This window comes from Pygoscelis adeliae, unplaced genomic scaffold (assembly GCF_000699105.1).
Source record: "Pygoscelis adeliae isolate BGI_AS28 unplaced genomic scaffold, ASM69910v1 Scaffold106, whole genome shotgun sequence".
NCBI classification, from domain to species: domain Eukaryota; kingdom Metazoa; phylum Chordata; class Aves; order Sphenisciformes; family Spheniscidae; genus Pygoscelis; species Pygoscelis adeliae.
Genome location: NW_008824939.1, coordinates 248,550 through 267,741, shown reverse-complemented (window position 1 = coordinate 267,741; position 19,192 = coordinate 248,550). Strand labels below are relative to the sequence as shown.

The following is a 19,192-nucleotide window of genomic DNA, read 5'->3' as shown; positions in this document are numbered from 1 at the left end:
CAACATTCCCATGTGTCCACACATTTGTATGATGTCTCCTGAATTAAACCCCTTTGTGACTTATGGATATTTATATGGGAAAAAAGACACATCTGCCTCTGAATTCCCTCCTCTGGATGAAAGCAGAATTTCTGTAGAAGCACTGTGATGTAACAAACAGATTTGAAGCTGAGAAATAGCAGCAGAAGCAGATGAATTCCCAAGAAACAACATCTGTTTTCTTTTAGGTGTTCTCAGTAAAAGTCAAATAAGGAAAATAAAAAAAAAAACCCAAAAACGATCTGTCTGCCTTACTGAGGGCAAAATTCTACAGCTGTAATGTAAAGGGATATTATACTGTAATCTTTAAAAGAACAAGTAGTGCTGGGTAGAAAAGCTCTCAACCTACACTAGCTCAGTTTTGCTTGCATTGTGTACAGCCTTCTCTGCTTCTAACTTGTAATAGAAAGCATAAGTAGAATTGTGTTGTATTAAGATGGGGGTTTTAAGTTTCCTAGGAATTACTCGTCATTTTAGCTGCTATTTAAGTAATTTTGCATCAAAACATGATGAACTTGATTTAAACCAACACTTCATAGCAGAAATAGCTTGTAATGGAAGAGCAACGTAACTGGCTAGGCTGTCTTCTTCCACATCTACCAGAGATTGTGTTATGATGTAATTACTGCCTTACCTAAAACTGAATGTTTATAACTTAAAAAATGACATAACTTTAAAAAAAGATGTATTTTTCCAACTTAAGAGCACTTCAAATGGCTAATCGCAATGCTGCTTTAAAGTCACGTTTGCTTAAAAGCAGTTTTACCATTAAAAGTAGTGGGTATTAGAGCAGTTTGTGAGCATTCTGTGATGAAAAAGCCAAGTTTACTCCCTTGGCACTGGAAGTCAGGTTAACTTCCTTGAAGTTTCGTCTGAGAATATAACATATGCAGCTATTTTGAAGCCTGCTGCCTTTGGCTAAGCTTTCCCAGTATCGCCAGGTGTGTCCCTAAGTGATTGTAACCAGTTTCCTGTGGAAGCAGGAGTAAGGATGGCAATCACTAAAATAATACTCAGCGGTCTGAATAGACTTTGCATGTGTCATTAGAAAACTTGGTCAAAATTTCTTAGCATGCAATCTGAAATCACTTTTTTCACTATTTCTTTAAAAACTGTAATGTGTAGGCTGAGCGCTGTGATTGAAAAACTGAACTCAGGGGCTAGGCAATACTAAACCAGACAGCATTCCCGAGTCTCCTCTTCGTCAGAAATGTCTATTTTCTTCATTTGATACTGCTATATAAGCTGTAAGCTGGTGCAATCCTAACTGTAACTCCAAGGACAGGGTGGCTGCCACAACACATGCTGCACTTCAGTTCTTTCTGGAAAAAAATAAATGCTTCTCAGAGACAGGGGGGCTTTTCCAGCGTCCTGCACATTCACAACTTTTTTTTTTGCTGTTGGCTCTTTCCCAAAGACCCCAAAACTGTGACTGTTGAGTGGCTAACCCTGAAAATGAAGCCGTTCATAGTTGAAGGCAGAATCAAGTCAGCACAGCGATAAATGGCTGTTTGAATTACATTATTTCTGTGACTTTTCCATAATGCTTTGCCTTTTAAGAGTGGAGGTCTAGACCCTTTCATGAGAACAACAATCAGTCTGGAAAGCATCTCTAGGAATCTCTTGTATGAGCTACAGGAAGTCAGTAAATGTTCATAGAAAACATTCTGGAAACATCAAGTACCAGCAGTATATTAATGCTGAAAGGAAGTATCTGCTATTGTCTTATTTTTAGGAGTTGGGGAAAAACAAATTTTGGCCTAAGACTACAGTCCTTTTCAAGCTAGATAGGCTGTAAATTCCTAAAATTGTAAATTCCTAATTTACAGAAGATACACAAGCAATCCAGTGGAAACTGGGGGCTAAATCATGCTCTACTTACATGAATAACCTTACTGAAGTGACATAAATTACCAAGGGCGGGATTTAGCACCTGTTCTTCCCATTGGAACCCAATGGAGATCCTATTCATCTGAATACAAACAGATCCTGATTTTAGGGGTTTGTTAATGCTTTAATAAGAGGGCAATAACAGTTAAACATATGGCAAAACGTTCTTTTTTCATAGCTATCGAATAGCGATGTTCACTGGTGGATTGGATTGCACACAGAAAACCTCAGTGATGAATTTCGGTAAGAATACCTACACTTCAGCTGCTCTGTTTACAGGCTGCCGTTCAGTCTGATGGACTAAAATGGTTTGATGACTGAGTGGGATATTCAAGAGGCAACTTCAGTTCTCATGTAAATACCATTCAGAATATGTTACCCTTAATTTATCTCCATGTTACCGTATTTCTTCTAGAAAGTGTATGAAAGATACAAGCCAAAGGCATGAATATCAACCCTGTGGTTGTTGGGTTTTTTAAAGCTTAGTTAATAAAGGGGCACTTTCTACCCTGTATCTGCTTACAAACACTTTTAATGGAGGTTGTATTTTTAGGTAAGGATAGGAAAGTGTAACTACACTCTTAACGTTTCTGTGCAGCTGGAGAGATGAATCACGAGTAACATACCAGAACTGGAATGGAGGGAGGGAGAGAGATCCACAGAAACCAGGGAAAAGATGTGGCTTCATTTCATCACAAACAGGTTTAGTTTTTATTTCCTTTTGTTGCAGGAGTTCTGACTTGATTCTGTTGTTGGCCAAAGGGGTTATATTTTAATTGCTCTCAAGAAATGCAATCCATATTACATGGTCCTGTATTACATAGTCCTGTCCCATGGTTATAATTTGCATAACTGCTTTTATGGTTAAGAAAAGACTATTAAAATATCGTTAATATGCTCAGAGACTAGGTTATAGGATTTAATAGTTCCAGTACTCTAATGTCAAAATATAAACATTCCAGTGATACTGAATCTTTAGTTTTACGTAAGAATCTGTTATGTGGCACAGCAAAAATGTTAATGCATTCCTGATTTTCACAGTCAGTTTTCTCATAACCAAATGAGCCAGATGGACGAGCAATAATTTTTTCCTACGTTTCTAAACTCTTTTCCTATCAGCACACAACTTTAAATACTCAGGTTTCTAGCTTATTTTTCATCCCATAGCCAATCTGCTGAGGGGTTTTGGGGTACCATGGTTTTGCTGCTAGCCTTTACATCGTCACATAGCTCTATATTTTGCTACAGTAATAAAGAAGGTTACAGTGCTGCCGATTCCAGCAATTTCTGTCATCTCACAGTCTCTGTTTTCTGAAGATCTGCAAGTCATAGTAAACTGTCAGGTTCCATGGAAAGAAAAAATGTCCAGCTTTGTATTTGTGAGAAGGGCTGAAAAAAATTAATCCAGTTGCACTCTTGTAATCTCGAGCCTCAAAAACCAAAACTGAAAAAATGTAAAACCTTCTTTTTTTCACACACAGTCTCAGGGTTTTGGTTCATGGTTGACTCAAAAGTCATGAGTGCTTGAGTTTGGTGTTACTATAGTTAGTATCGGATAAAAGGAAGAGACGCCCACCCTCCCCCCTCAGCTGGCCAGCAGATGGGAGCTGGTCAACAACTTACTGAGTGCGCTGTGTTCCACTGAAAAATGTATTTTCCTCCTAAGCGGGTCAGCGTTTTATGTCAGTACCTGCATCTTGCCAAAAATTTTCAATGTAAGGAAGTCAAACTATTTTATCTGGAAGGCATAATTTCTATACCTTTCCTTTTTTTTTTTTTTTTGCATAACTAATATTTTTTAAAATACATGATGATATAGGCATATGTTATGTGATAGAGTGTAGAGGAATTGGTTTAAATTAATAAAACCAAACTGGGAATAACAGTATGAGCCCCATAGACCATCAAATCCACTGTAATGCAGTATGTCCAAATGCATTTAACGTAGAATCTTCTCTTACTCAACTACTAACAGATACCCTTCTTAACAGTATCTAAGCTAGCTAAGAAAAAAACCCTTTCCAATTCTCAAGCCAATATTGAACTGTGATTTTTCTTTTTACACAGGACTCTGGGGTGATGAAAACTGTACTGTCTCTCTTCCCTGTATTTGTAAACGTAAATTAGCATGGAAAATAGAGAAAGAGATTCCAAAAGACCAGAACCAACAAGGAATATGTCCCAAAGGCTGGTTGCACTTTGGATTCAAAGTAAAACATTTTTTTCTGCTGTTTGATTATTCAAAATGCCTTCTATATTTATGACAGAAATTGGACTTCTTAAGGATTATTCAATATTTGAAGATTATCTTCCTTTTTGAAAGCAGGGCCCTTAGGTTTATAACTACTGACAGTGATACAAAGGTTTACAGCTATCTAAGTAGCTTTGCACACAGAAGTTGTCTTAGTAAGGTGTCAAAAATTTTACTTTAGTTGAAGGAGATGAATACTCATCTGTGCAAAAGCTTTCTAAGTGTGTTTGTGCTTTTGCTGTAAAAAGCCTGTTCCATCCTCTTTTCCACTTACGACAATTCCAAGAGTCTTGTATGGTCTCAAAACAGAACTCTGACCCCTTGTTGTACTAAACGGTCCCTAACTGCTGTCATTCTCCGAAAGACGCTGTTTCAAATAAGGTTCATCAAAGATAATTATAAACCAAAGGCTATTCGGAATTGAAGGTCAAAAGGCAACTATTTCATCAGGCTTCTCTTAAATACATACGTTCTGTAATAGCAACATGCATTGAGGTGGCTGGATTTATCCCAGTGCTAAACTGTAGTGACTACAGGGATAAATTTAGCCCAGATTGTGTTTGCCTTTAAACAACTGATTTGAATGCAAGCCTGATCGCAGCTGAAAACTGCTACCAAGCATGTTGGAGGGGTCCATTGCAGGACAGAAACTAATGAAATATTTCGTTTTCAGCGTGTGAAATGTTTTAGTGATCACTCTTAGTGACTGATAGTTTTTAAACTGGAGAAAAAAAAAAACAGCCCTTTTTTTTTTTTTTTTTTTGGAAACAGTGCTTTCTGATACAAATTCCGAAGGATCCAGAGCATCTGAGAAACTGGTACTCTGCACAAGAGTTCTGCAGTAGCTATGATGGGTCACTCGCTTCCCTCGAAGATGAACTAGAACAAGGTAGAGTACTGAAAATATTATTAAATAAATTAAATGTCATCTTCATTAGGATGCTGTAGTAAAGTTTCATCTTGGATACAGATTTAGGAAAAAAGATCGCTCAGATCCTATTCATGGTTCCATTGCTTTAAACAAATTAGTGTTTCTCTTTCCCAGTTTCCCAAAATGTAAAGATTCAAATATCCACTGAGCTATATGACAGGTACATTTTGAGGAGTAATTATAATTTCTTTTGTGCTTACTACCATGCATTGGAAATACAAAAAAATAATGGAATACCCATTTCAAAATTTGCTATGTAAAATTTCTATCTTATGAATGCAACATCACACTGTTATAAAAGCTATCTTGTTTTTATCCTTTAATAGTACTTAAAATCTGTTCTATAGTAATAGCACATAAGCATAGTGCTAGGCTGGAACTGTCAGAGAAATAAATGCCAGCACATTCGGAAGTATTTATAATCCCTATTCATAAAAATCTGTGGTTGAATTTCATACGTTGTAAAACCACTTATTTGGAGGTGGGAGGAATCTCACTGGCTATCTTTAGTTGAGAAGTCTTATTTTCAACTAAAACTGAGAAAAGCTTTTTCAGTGGGACAGTACCCTGGACTAATACTTAAGTTGTTCAAGCTGCTGCAAACATTTCTGGAAGACTTATTAGTTAATGGACTAGATCCTAACCCAACTGAAGTTAATGAATTTAACTGAATTTATAGTTAGAGGACACTGAAATGCCGCTCATGTTCTTACTTTCTAGTGACTATGTAATGTCATTGATTAGTAATTAAATTTTTCAGTGCTTTAGTGTGTTGGAAGAGACTTCATCTATCCCTAAATGGTTACCAGTTAATTATATTTTACTCCTGTTTCATTTTCCAGCTTTCATAACAATGAATCTATTTGGACGGAAAACTAGTGTTTGGATAGGTTTCCAGAGTGACGATTATGAAAAATGGGTGAATGAAAATCCTCCGATGTATTCCAACTGGTCTCCAGTTGAAGTAGTGGATGTGAGTATTTCCAGAGGGTTTAAGGACAGTGAGAAATTGTTTTAGCCATAAAAATCATGACTGCTGCAAAGACAAGGCCTAACTTGTTACAGCAACTTAGTCTTCTCTTAATTTTTGCAACTTCAAAGAACTGTGGGCACAGATTTATGGGCATAACTAGAGGTAGCGAAAAAGGCACTATCGAGACAGTTATTTACATAATTTGTGGCAATAGTCACATTCTCTGGCAATTGCTTTTAAGCACCAAAGTTTGAATTATACGGTTAGTATCATATGCTGGGTCTGAGCAAGGTTTAGGAATAAGATTATGAATTTCATATTTTAATATATTGTTTTACACCACATTAGTCCGTATTGGGCTTAGCATTTTAGTTTGTTCAGTGAAAGTTGGTGACTTTTTTATTATGAGGTTATTGTTTCAAATTGTATTTATGGGAGTGTTCATTGTTCTACATAAATATTTATAATAGCGTCTTTCAAATAATTATTCTTTTAAATTTAATGTAATAATTATGCATTGTTTTTACACAGTGTATTTTTTTAATTAATATAAGGTTCTGTGTTGATTGCAGAGACGGCGTTACAACAGTGCAAACATTCAAGAACAACTTCCACTATGTACATTGGTATCAAATAACCCTAATTTTTATTTTACGGGAAAATGGTACTTAGAAAACTGTCAGAAAAATTATGGGTTTGTCTGCCAAAAGACTCAGGGTAAGGTTTTGTTTTGCTTTGCTTCTGTTCTCTTTTCATACTGTATTGAATTCATCTTACTTCATTTTCATCTAGAAGCAGCTTGTTACAGGTGTCTATAAAACCAGGAACATAAAAGATTTCTAAGATAGTTCTGCTCTGATATTTAGACAGACTAGCTCTACACTATTTAATAAATCAATAGGTGTGATGTAGAAGTAATTTCTAAAAAAATGTTTTGTTACTAGAATTTCTTCCTAACTTTGAGCTTTCTGTTGCGTATCTTAGATTCAGGAAATAGAGATGAAATTTCATGTTCTCTGTCATGGCAACCAGAGTAACAGCATGAAATTATGAAAGGCAAAACTGAGGGTAATTTTGATGAAAATATGCTATTTCTTAAAAAAATTTTTTTTAGGGGTGGAACTTGCAATCCTAGATCAGAAAAGACTCTAGAAAATGCGTATCTGTGAACAGTGCGGACCGATTGGCCGATCAAATAGAGCTTGGCTTTTCTTTTCACGCTCCTCTAAGTCTGTTACCATAATGTTCACCTGCCAGAAGCACAAAGCTTTTGCGGGGAACACGCGTTGTTTGGTTTCCTCAAGCCAAGTTCCGGCGTTGCCTCTCGGAGCGGGAGCCGCTGGCATCCCCAGGGCGCTCGGGCGGCTTTGAGCCCCGTCCCAGGGGCTGCTGCAGCCCTGCCAGCGGGAAGCTTCCAGAGCGCGTTACCAACATAGACCAGCAGCAAATTATTAACCCTAAGGGAAAGGGAGGGCTGTAATCTGAGCCTGTAAGGAGTGTCCTTGGGTGCTGAACTTACTGCGGGGGTGGTTTTGTATGGCTCAACTTCATATATCACCTCTTAGTTAAGCCCTGGGTCTAAAGAGAGGATCCTCTCCTGCTGGCTGCCTAGGAGGTGAGGGAGGGTGAGTGGAGAAGTAGAATAAACAAATATAAGCTTTGGGCAGTGCTCACATGTGGCTCTAGCAAACCATGGCTGTATTTAACATCATTTATTATGAACTACAGTTGCGGGGAGTGCTGGAGTAATCCTGCATGCAGTGTAGAAAAAATAAGTAAATGCATTTTCCTGCTGTTTTGTTTCGTTTACCTCCCGAACATTTGTATTTTAACCCCTTGCTGCTGCTTCAGACAGATGGAAGAGGCCTTAAAAGGCAGGAAGGAAAGCTGTTGCCTTAGGGCAGCCAGGCTGCAGGGCGTCCAGGGGGGGACTGGGGCTGCACTGGGTGCTCGGGAGCCTCCCCACATTTTCCGGCTGGGTGAATGTGAGTGTGGCCCGTGGGCCCTGGCTGCAGCGTGGTGGGGATGGGGGACACACGCCGTGCTCCGGTCTCAGCGCTGCCCACCTGCCCCATGTGCAGCAGAGTGCTCCTGGGGGTGAAGGGACTGGTCCTGCCATCCCCATGTGACACCCGTGGCACTCTCCCAAACCTTCAGGCAGTTCAGCTTGCTAATTCAGCAGAAAACTTTCCTGTCTCTTTTTTTTTCTCCCTCCCTCCCCCCAGCCCCAACTGATGTAATTTTGTGCAGCTTTTCCAGGCTGCATCAGCTCAGTGCAGGGTCAGGCAAACACCAGACCTGCGCATGGGAATCTGCAGCTGGAAGAGCAGAGAAGCAAGGGAGAAGTGAGACAGCCTCTTGCTGGCGGTAGTGAACTGCTAAATTTCCTCAAATGTCCAAACAAATGTGTCAATTCCTGGAAAGATGAGCTGGTGCTTTGCTTCTGCCATCCTGTCCACATCCCGTCTCCCCTTTTTTGAATACTTTTCTGTAGGAGACTAAAATGAAATAAACCAGCAGGAGAGCTGAACTCGGCTCTGATCTCTTAGTGATGCTTGAGTTAGGATTGTGTCAGCATTTTACTGCATTTCCTGCCTTTTCTTTATTTAAGCAGTGGCACGCACTGAAAGCTGGAACAAAATAGAATGCTTCAGTTAGCTCAAGAGCAGAACTTTTTCTTGCTTAGAAATTTCTAATTTTAAATGATTTGTGGATGACAAATAATAAATTAATTTACTATTTTAAGATGCTTGTTAGCACTCCTCCTCTCTTAGCCATAAAGGGAGCCAAGTCTAAAAACATTCCGCCTCATAGCAATGCAACCACTTCATTTTGTAATCGCAGAGAAGTTTTACAGACAGAAGTAATTAATCCAAACTGACAAACGGGATTAAAACTGAGGCATTGCTTTATTTTAATAGTCTTGTTTAAAGTATACTGTGGGCATTCATACACATGAGCAAAGGCATTTGCCTCCTGTAGAAAAGCAAGGATGGCAGCATCACAGACTGGGCTGGTGTGGAGATGATCTCTGTCTCCTGATTTCTTTCTCATGGGAGACTGTTTATTTCTTAAATCTAAAAAGTCGTCTTCTTCCTTTCATTTTTTTGGATGTTGCTGCATTAGTTTATCATCAAAAAGAGATTTAAGTCTCCATGCACAGAGGATTTCTCTTTAAGTGCCAGTGCAGTGATCTTCCCTACATTGGCTCATGGATAGTAAAGATGAGCTCAAGAAGCTCCCAAGCACCTACTTCTACCATGAGCCACAGTTTGTCATCCCCTCAGTTGTGCCACTACAATTATTTGTGAGGCCAGACTTTGTGCTGTAAACTGATCTTGGAAATTACTAAAAATAATGGGTCAAAAAAAGAGGCAATCTAAATTACATGCAAGGTATCTGGGGTAAGAGCACTCTGCAGCCCACTGCTATTGGACACTTGGGATATGCCCAGATCCAGTTAATAATAATAACCTTCAAAGATCCAGTCAGTGGAATTAATTCCATCCAGGTTTTCTTTTGGTTTTGTTATACGTTAAACTCACTCACTCCTGTGATGAGTTTCGTGCTGTGATGGAATTTAAGATACTGTTCTAGTAGTTACTGTCTTTTTAAAGTTCACACTGCCTTCCTGAAACCAAGGACTTTGCAATTTTTAGATCTGTTTTTAAGGATAGTTCTGATTTTTAGGAGCTGCTCTCCTATGTTCAAGCTCTGTTTAAAAAAATAAATAAATCCTTTCTTTCTAACAGACACATCCAGACATGTCATCAATGCATCTGAAATGTACCCTGTGCCAGATACTTTGGAATATGGAAACAGAACGTATAAACTAATACGTGGGAATTTTACATGGTCCTCAGCTTTAAAAACCTGCATGGCAAATGGCGCGGAGTTGGTCAGCATCACAGACCGGTATCACCAAGCTTTCCTCACGGTCATTGTGAATCGGCTGGGATACAACCACTGGATCGGGCTGTTCACTTCGGATGTACGTAGTGGATTCCCTGGCTATGAATATGATGCTGCAAAGGAGTTTTTCCAGTAACAAGCCAGTGAGCTGTGTCACTCATTTCAAGTAACAGGAAGTTTGCATCTGGAAATGAAACCCTGGAAAGCTTGAGCCCTAACCATTTTTTTGCAACGTAACGTATAAATCTAACGAGAGCCAGTTTGGTGCAACGACTACTGAAAGCTAAAAGCCATGGAAAACATTTAAAACCACACAAAAAATCTCTTGTAGTGTCAACATTGAAATTATGTTGTTTCATTTTTAGTTGCTGAATTGCCCAAATAACCACTTGCTGAAAACAGCAGGTTAGGTGTAGTTTGCGGTCTCCCAGAAGTAAGTTGGGAGAGTAAGTAAGATCCTTGGATTTGCCTTGTAGATCCTTCTGGATCTACCCAGACCGGAAAAGTAAAAGACATTCTGTAATACCTGGTGAGGATGCCACCAGAAGAAGATGAACTTGTATGGTGCTAAAGCATATCAGAAAGATAATCTGAAATTTGTTTTGGCAGAACGGGCTTAACTTTGAATGGTCGGATGGGACTAGGTCTTTGTTTACCTTCTGGGAAGACGACGAGTCCCAGGCCTTTGGCAGCTGTGTTTACATTGATACTTCGGGGCACTGGAAAAGTGCTAACTGCGAACGACTTCTGCAAGGAGCAGTTTGCCACGTGCCACCTAGTAAGTCAGAGTTAAGTTTTTTATTGAATCTTTGCAGCTGCAAATGTGTGTATTGACAGTGGAAATATATGAAAGGAAATTAACTGGTCTGAGGTTAAGCAATGATGATAGTATTATTCAAAATTGAAATAGATTTCTGGCCTTTCCTTGCTGTATTTCCTTTATGTGAAACCATTCTTTCCCCATAAAATATTGGCCTTCGGGTCTGGTCTGTAGGAGAATGGAAAGAGAACTTTCATAATAGAAAAGAAATAGGAAAATTACTTACTCTGTCTCTTCAGTGAACACTATATTATCTGCGAAAAATGATGATTGCTAATAACCTAGCTCAAAGGGAAATAAATTCAGTTTGCTGCAATTAACTGTGGGATGGGAGAAGGGAAGCATTTAGAGTGAAGTGAAACATTAGAGTCACATCTTCACTGATTGCATATAAAAGATTTTGCAACTTTTTTTTTTAATAAAAAAAAATCCTAAAATACGTCACGTTTCCTGCAACAATCTGTCAATTACCTGGGCTTCATTTGAATCCAGAATTCAGGTCTGGAACTCCATTCAGCCCAGGACTGCAGAGTCTTTGGCAGCATCCAGTTCTCAAAATAGTTCTTGTTTGGTGGTACTGATCACCAGGAGTTCACCTACAGCTTATTACAGCTTTTGGATCTGTTGAGAAGAAAGCTGGTTTGGAATCCTTCAAGACAAAAATTATTCTCTAGCATGGTTTTTGTAGTGAGCTGACTAATTTTCTCATTTCTTTGCCACGTTTGCCACGTTATGTAATATAACATATAGCCTAAGGTTTACTTCATTTTTAAAAGTTGTGTTTTGTAGCAAAGTAGGACACATGTGAGACCATAGGTGACACAGCTGAATCTACAGCTGAATCTGGCCTGTATCAGAAATAGTGTGGCCAGCAGGAGCAGGGAAGTGATCGTGCCCCTGTACTCGGCACTGGTGAGGCTGCACCTCGAATACTGTGTTCAGTTTTGGGCCCCTCACTACAAGAAGGACATTGAGGTGCTGGATCGTGTCCAGAGAAGGGCAACGAGGCTGGTGAAGGGTCTGGAGAACAAGTCTTATGAGGAGCAGCTGAGGGAGCTGGGGTTGTTTAGCCTGGAGAAAAGGAGGCTGAGGGGAGACCTCATCGCTCTCTACAACTCCCTGAAAGGAGGTTGTAGCGAGGTGGGTGTTGGTCTCTTCTCCCAAGTAACTGGCGAAAGGACGAGAGGAAATGGCCTCAAGTTGCGCCAGGGGAGGTTTAGATTGGATGTGAGGAAAAATTTCTTTACTGAAAGAGTGGTTAAACATTGGAACAGGCTGCCCAGGGAAGTGGTTGAGTCACCATCCCTGGAAGTATTTAAAAGACGGGTAGATGAGGCGCTTAGGGACATGATTTAGTGGGCATGGTGGTGTTGGGTTGACGGTTGGACTCGATGATCTTGGAGGTCTCTTCCAACCTTAATGATTCTATGATTCTATGATTCTACAGCACTGCCAAAAAGTGATGCTGGGTATCGCAAAGTGAGCTTGTAGAGTTGCCCTGAGTCAGAGGGGCTCTGCTGCAGCACGTTGCACGCCAGAGAGGCTGGCTGCTGCTTACCGATGGGAGACTCTCCTCTGTGCCCTGGTACTTGGCATGAAGATATCTTGGCGGCTTAGTGGAAAGAAGCTCTGCAGCCCTTGGAAATCCCCAGCCCTCTGGGAGATGCTGGGCAGCCTGGAGTGCTCTGTGGTGCCCGCAGTTTGCTCATAACTCCCCATGCGCATCAGTATCGGTTAGATTGTCCTGATACTGCTGTTGCAATCCGGCAAAGTTTTTGGTCAGATATAAAACGAGCTTTACTGTTCTAATACAAATATATACAACAACTAGATTTTCACTTTGAAAAATAGAGGCGTAACGCAATAACATGCTTATTAGCATTACTCCAAAACAGCGTGTGGAATGTTATATTAATGTGTATGTTGTTGTGCCAATAAAGCTGTGCTGTTATTTCTATCACAGAAAAGAAACTCATTGCCTATAAAGGCTTATGTTCAGAAAAAACTGTTCCCTGGATCAAATTCAAAAACAGTTGCTACAGCTTTTCCACAGTTCTTCAGGGCACAAGTGTTGATACTGCATATGAAGTCTGTAAAAATCAAGGTAAGTGATTATTTTGTAGCTACAAAATGTCATTCTGATATCTTAAAAAAATACATATATTCTCTGAAATGACTGAAACCATGGCATGTGTTTGCTCTAGTTCAAGATAACGATAGTGGAGCTCATAAGCCAACTATGAAATCGGAGGCAACATACTTCAAAAAAATGTTCCTTTCCACATGAAAATATTGATTTCTGGAATAACACAGAAAATGCATTTCTTTCCCTTCAAACTTGTTTTAAAATCATGTGAGAACAGTTTTATATCAGCCTGAGAATGTTCACATTAACTGCAAATTTAAGAACTTACAACACATAACCAGACTTTTTAAACTTTTCAATTAAGGCTCATAATATTAAGTTTTTGAAATGCAATGTTACATTTTAATGGCATGGATTGTTTGAAAATTTGTTCTGTGTTTAATCTGTAGGATCAAATCTCCTAACTATTCAAAATGAAGATGAAAATGCTTTCATTCTGGAAGAATTGCACAGTTTTGGTTATTCTGTGCAAATGGTTTGGTTGAACATCCTGCTTGTTACAGACAGTAAGTTTTGGGTGGAAGAGAACTGCATGTAAGAATCTGGTTTGGTTTTTGGTTTGGTTTTTATTTGAATGCTGGTGTAACCATCTTCTAAAACGCTGTTATCTTTTGAGATTTTTTTCACTGCCTATTACTTGTTTATGATGTAGTAAAACCAGTCAAGCTTTCTCTAATCATTACTTATTAGTATTCTGAATACTCAGTATGTCTGCATGTATGTGAATGCCTTTATTTTCTTCTTAAAGAAGCACTAGAGGCTGTCTTCTGTGTCAACTACATAGGATATTTTTAAATCCCTAAAAAAAAGAAAGTAATATAGTGGCCAAACAGACAAAACCCTGGCATTCTTTAATTCAGTATTTATTTACGTGAGGGTAAATCCAGCTGAAACAGAGATAATTATCAAAACACTATGATGTTTTGTAATGATTTATAACTTCTGCCCTTAGATGAGACAATCTCCTGGTTTGATGGCTCTCCCTTAAATTATTCTAACTGGGGCATCAGGGAGCCTGAATTTGATCATCTCAAAGGGAATTTCTGTATCAGCCTGAGGACCACAGATGGAGTCTGGCAATTATCTCCATGCAGAGAAAAAAAGGGATTTGTATGTAAAATGGATGCAGGTATGTTCTTCCATACAAGAAAGCAATTATGTCCTTTTAACCATTGTTTTACGTGTTCCTTGTTGCTTGCTTACTTGCTCTTAAGTTTTCATTTAAATAATTCTATCCCTTGGTGTTAGAAAAAACACCTGTAAAAAACCCAGCCAGCCAGGGTGACCTCCTGTTGTGGAACCTGGGCAGCTGTTGTGTTATTGCCGACTTGCAGTAGACTTTCTGCTGTATAGGTGAGCCATGTGCAGAGAATCATAGAATACCAGGTTGGAAGGGACCTCAAGGATCATCTGGTCCAATCTCTCTTGGCAAAAGCACAGTCTAGACAGGATGCCCCAACACCCTGTCCAGCCAAATCTTAGAGGTGTCCAATGTTGGGGAATCCACCACTTCCCTGGGGAGATTATTCCAATGGCTGATTGTTCTCATCGTGAAAAATTTTCCTCTTGTGTCTAATCAGAATGTCCCCAGGAGTAACTTGTACCCATTACCCCTTGTCTTTTCCATGTGACTCCTTATAAAAAGGGAGTCTCCATCTTCTTTGTAGCCACCCTTTAAATACTGGAACATGGTGATAAGGTCTCCCCTAAGCCTTCTTATCTCAAGGCTGAACAAACCCACTTCTCCTAGCCTTTCCTCATATGGCAGAGCATCAGGCTGACCTCCACAGACCCCATAGGATGGGCAGGCGCAGCAGGGAGAGCTACACAGACACAACATCAGTAGGAATGTGGGTCTGTGAGAGAGCTGAAGTGTTTTGAGAGCCCACCCAAAATGCCCGAGTCGCTAGGTTAATCTACCGCTGCACAGATCTGCTCATGCATTTGCACTTTAAAAAGTGGGTAAATGCTGCTGCTCATCCTTGCATAAATGTCAGTTAATATATTCTGCCAAATTTAAGGGGTTTTAGATAACAGATTAGGTCATGTTTAACTTGGCCAGTTGGAATCCCAGTGACATGAGTAAAGTTGAAGAACAGCCTGCTCTTGTATGGTTTTAGGTAGATTGCCATCTCAGTATCAATTTTACCATGAATATATATAATAACTTTTGTTATCTCTATGGCTAATTTTATGACTGTTCTGGATTCTATTTCAGATATCGATGCAACAGAACCCTCTGAAAACTGTAAGTTTCTTCTGTACTTTCTTAATATTTATTCATAAGGAGTAATAACGCATTTTGAGCTGATATTTTGTGAGGTAACATTTTTCATTGTTAAACCTGTAATTTAAAATGTGTGACATATAAGGGGTAATAATATGTTTTCCATAAAACATCTATATGTCTATATTTAGAATTATAGCTAATTATAACTGTATTTGCTTAATACCAATTTCTGTCCTTCCCTTTCAGCATCATACCGTGGGCTTGCAGCTCTGGCTGTTCTCGTGACATTGGTGATGCTGGCTGCCATTTCCCTTTTTCTGTGGTGCCTGTACAAACAGAATAACCAATTCTTCCGCAGGATACTGTGGGTCAGAAACGCCTATTTGCCACAGATCAACGCTGACGTTCCTGCTTTGGAAGAAAGCATCCTCATTTCTGATTTTGAGAGAAGCGACAATTAATCGATCAGAAGCAGCAAGTGATCACATCTTCCATGTGAAACTCCACAATCTACAGCGGTATTCCCCTTCTCGGGAGTCCCCTGGGGTACCCATATCCAGAGAAACCCTGGCAGCCATTGGTATGAACGCCGTAGGGGCTCCCTACCTTGGAGCACTTTTGCTTTGTGGCAGGATGAGGTGAGGATGTACGGCAGAACCGTGGAGAAATTGGCTCCTTTGGGACAAGCCAGGAACTGAAAATACACCATAAACCTCCAGCCGCTCACGTGAAGCAGTCACGTCCAAGGCGGGCATTTTCATGCAACTTTTTCCTTCGGGAACGTTTGGGCTTTTGTGTTTTGTTTTTATACGTCGCAGAATCTGTTCATGAGCCAGCATTAAAATTTGGCCTTGAATTTAGGAACTCTGAAACATATTCCAAGGATTATGGGGCAGATTTTTTTCTTAATAGCCATTCCTTCTACAAAATGAACAGTTATTTTTCAGACAGTGGATTCTTGCCAGGTGGATTTCCAAGCTTGCAGAGAGAGGAAGTCACTTTTGACTTGGGAGTGCCAGAGTTCTGGTAGTTTGGCCCATGGTGGTTCGTGTTATAAAATAAATTAGTCTAGAGATATAATGGCATATGGACTTTGTCATCCTGAAGTTAATATATTCATTTGAGATGCATCCAGCATCCTGTTAAAGATTTAACTATGTGATCTCTCACCTAGCTTATTTCAGAAATTGAATCCCATCAACCTCTTTTAAAGACATTTTTGGGCAATATCTGTTTGAAGAGAAAAAACTGTTATAAATCTTGCTGAAGTTCTGGTAATAAATTGCTTTACTGTTCACCTACAGTATTTCTGCAAGCGGTATTCATGTATGCTCTTCTGAGACCCTGCTCTCAAAAGCTAAGGACGATACATGGGGGAGCCACACTGCTGTTCCCAACGGGTGCTATAGTCCTATAACTCATGTAGCAGACACTCAGAAGGACACTTTTCACTTTCAGTGTTCGTACTAAGGTGCTAACGAAGGAGATGAATTTCGCTGACCAGTTGTTCTGCAGGCTGATGGTTGTGAAGGACCCAGCTCAGGTCTCTGCACTACCTCAGTTACAGCAGCCCAGGACTGCTGTACAGCAACGCTTACTCTCCGTGGGACTCCCTCCACCCTAACCAGTCCTCCAGCCACGTCTCTGAAAATACCCAAAAGGTTTGGGGGGATTTTATTTTTTATTTTTATCGCAGCATGGAAAAACAAATGGTTAGTCATGATGAGTTACTTCAGAATGGATTTACTGTGCCTTCAGTAAAAGCTGCTGCAAAGGGCTGCGTTTATTGTTGGGTTTGTTGGTTTGTTTGTTTTAAGATGACTCATTCTAACAATTTTGCAAGAGCCCTAAGATGCACATACGTTCCTGAGGATTAAGCAAGCAGCTAAGGCCAACTGAAATGTTTTTACATAGTATTTGTGCACACGCACAGGAATGTATGACTGCCTTTTAGTTAGATTTCACATGGCCAATTCTAGAAACATTGCAAAAATTGTCCGTTCGTGCCATAATTATGTATAGGGCTATTTTTAAAAATTATTTAGTACATAGAATATTTCTGTGCTGGTTTACAGAACCGTTCAAAAATGTTGTCAAAGAGGCTGCAGATGAGTTTGATCCCAATAACATCTTCAACTTACTGTTTTCAATAACTTCCGTGGGTGTAGCTATCACAACTTCTTAATCTGAGATTTTTCCATCATATAAAATATAAATAACTTCTCTGTCTGTATTTTGTCTAATGGTTGGACCCCATACATTAGTCTTCAGTAATGTTTTAAAGTTTGTTTTTAGTGCTGTAGATTTATCTATGGAACTGTTTTTGTGTGAAGTCCACTATTAGAGTTTGTGGACTGCAACTTTTCAGTACAATTGCCAGATCATCTGCTGTTGATATGTATGAACTGTGATAGCTTCTTTACCACAAAAAAAAAAAAGAAAAAAGGTTGTGACCATCTCTCCCTTCCCCATGAGAATTTCACCTATTTAAACTACAGTTGGACAAACTTAAACCAACAAATCCCCTTCATCACATTCACTGGCAAGTGTAATTGCTGCTGCCTTACAGCAAGCAGAGTGGCTTGCAGGATGGTTTTTATTTGCGAGAGTAAGCTGTGTTGTCCCCGAGGACATGTATTTACCAGCCTGCAGTGCTGTTATCTAGTTACGCAGACTCTTGTCAGATTTTCATGGGGTTAATGAGGTTGCATATTTTTTTCACAAAACTTGACATAGGCATTTTATCAATTTTCCTTGAGATATGTTGTAATCATTTAAATATATTTGAAGGTATAATAAATAACCCTAACCTCAAAATAGTGATCGTTGATTAACATTTACTCTGATGCAGATGATCTTGCACTAAGGGAAAAATAGTTCAAGCAGTGTTTTCTTCATACTTTGAAATGATTTTGAGGGAACAGACCCTTAAATATTTATTTTTAAATCCTTCATCATTTAACTTTTATAATTGCAGGTATTATTGACCCAAGAATGTAATCGTTGATTGCTTTCTAGTCCTTGCTCTGGATTTTGTTACCATAGCTTTCGTTTGTTTTCCCTTAATCAGAGGTCTCCTGTACTACCCTTGATCAGAGTATGTGGTGACTATGTTTTTACTGCTGACCGTGATGATATTGGCAGCCAGGTTCACTGTATTATTTCAACTGGAAAATTAAAGTATGAATAATAATGTTCTGTGCTGCAATTTTTTTTAATCTTTCCCCAGCTTTAATTAGCTGCCAAGCTATAGTGTCTTGTAACAGCAGTTCCTAGGCTTTGCACCGGGTCATCCTGGTAGGAGAGGGACAGCTTGCACCCCACTCCTTCTGGCTACATGGCTGGACCCAGACCTGCGCACTGCAGATGGTCTCCACACGTGTGGTGGCTCCAGTGTTTCCCAGGGCACAGACGAGGATGCCCTGGGACCTGTGTGCAGGAGGTGCTGGGAGGAGGAAGGAGCCACAGCACCATCAGTGAGGATGATGGGTAGGAGCGTGGTGTTGATGCGTAGATATTCTCCCAGCCCATTGCCCGTTCCCTACAGCCCTGGGAACGCAGTAGGCTCCATGGTAGCACTAAGTAAGTCCCGTGTCCAAGCACTGGGTTCACCAGAGCCTGAGCAGGCAAATCAATGTTGCGTTTTCCTCTGCTGTGCCAGCTTCTTTGAATATGTTTACTGAAAGGGAAGTGTTAGATGTTTTCATACCACTCCTTTGCCTGGGGGATGGAAGGGTATCCCAACTGGAGACAGATACATTCAGGCCAACATATGACAAACCTTGTCTACCAGCTATTACGGTTTAGAAAGAAAATCAGTGTGCTTATTTTTGCAGACTGCATTCCAGGAGAAAATTCACCTCCTGGTCCCTTGAGCAGTCCTTGCAGCATGTCTCGGAGGGACAGAGATGCCTGATGCAGCTGTCACATCCCAGCTGGTCGGGAGTCTGCAATGGGAACATACATATGCTGCAGATGTCCAGCATGACTGGGCAGAGTG

The 19,192-nt window shown here is 39.9% G+C and overlaps 1 protein-coding gene across 1 annotated transcript in view; it reads left to right on the top strand.

Annotated features, from left to right (window-relative positions):
* Positions 1-18,367, top strand: part of PLA2R1 (phospholipase A2 receptor 1, 180kDa) — a 41,602-nt gene extending 23,235 nt beyond the window's left edge. Inside the window, exons 17-29 of the mRNA XM_009325378.1 lie at positions 2,108-2,172; positions 2,528-2,631; positions 3,997-4,139; positions 4,952-5,069; positions 5,954-6,084; positions 6,657-6,801; positions 9,837-10,075; positions 10,606-10,774; positions 12,780-12,920; positions 13,352-13,468; positions 13,915-14,091; positions 15,181-15,210; positions 15,439-18,367. Coding sequence (XP_009323653.1) covers positions 2,108-2,172; positions 2,528-2,631; positions 3,997-4,139; positions 4,952-5,069; positions 5,954-6,084; positions 6,657-6,801; positions 9,837-10,075; positions 10,606-10,774; positions 12,780-12,920; positions 13,352-13,468; positions 13,915-14,091; positions 15,181-15,210; positions 15,439-15,653 — 1,794 coding nt within the window. The 3' untranslated portion in view covers positions 15,654-18,367. The remainder of the gene's footprint in view (positions 1-2,107; positions 2,173-2,527; positions 2,632-3,996; positions 4,140-4,951; positions 5,070-5,953; positions 6,085-6,656; positions 6,802-9,836; positions 10,076-10,605; positions 10,775-12,779; positions 12,921-13,351; positions 13,469-13,914; positions 14,092-15,180; positions 15,211-15,438) is intronic.
* The last annotated feature ends 825 nt before the right edge of the window (positions 18,368-19,192 follow it).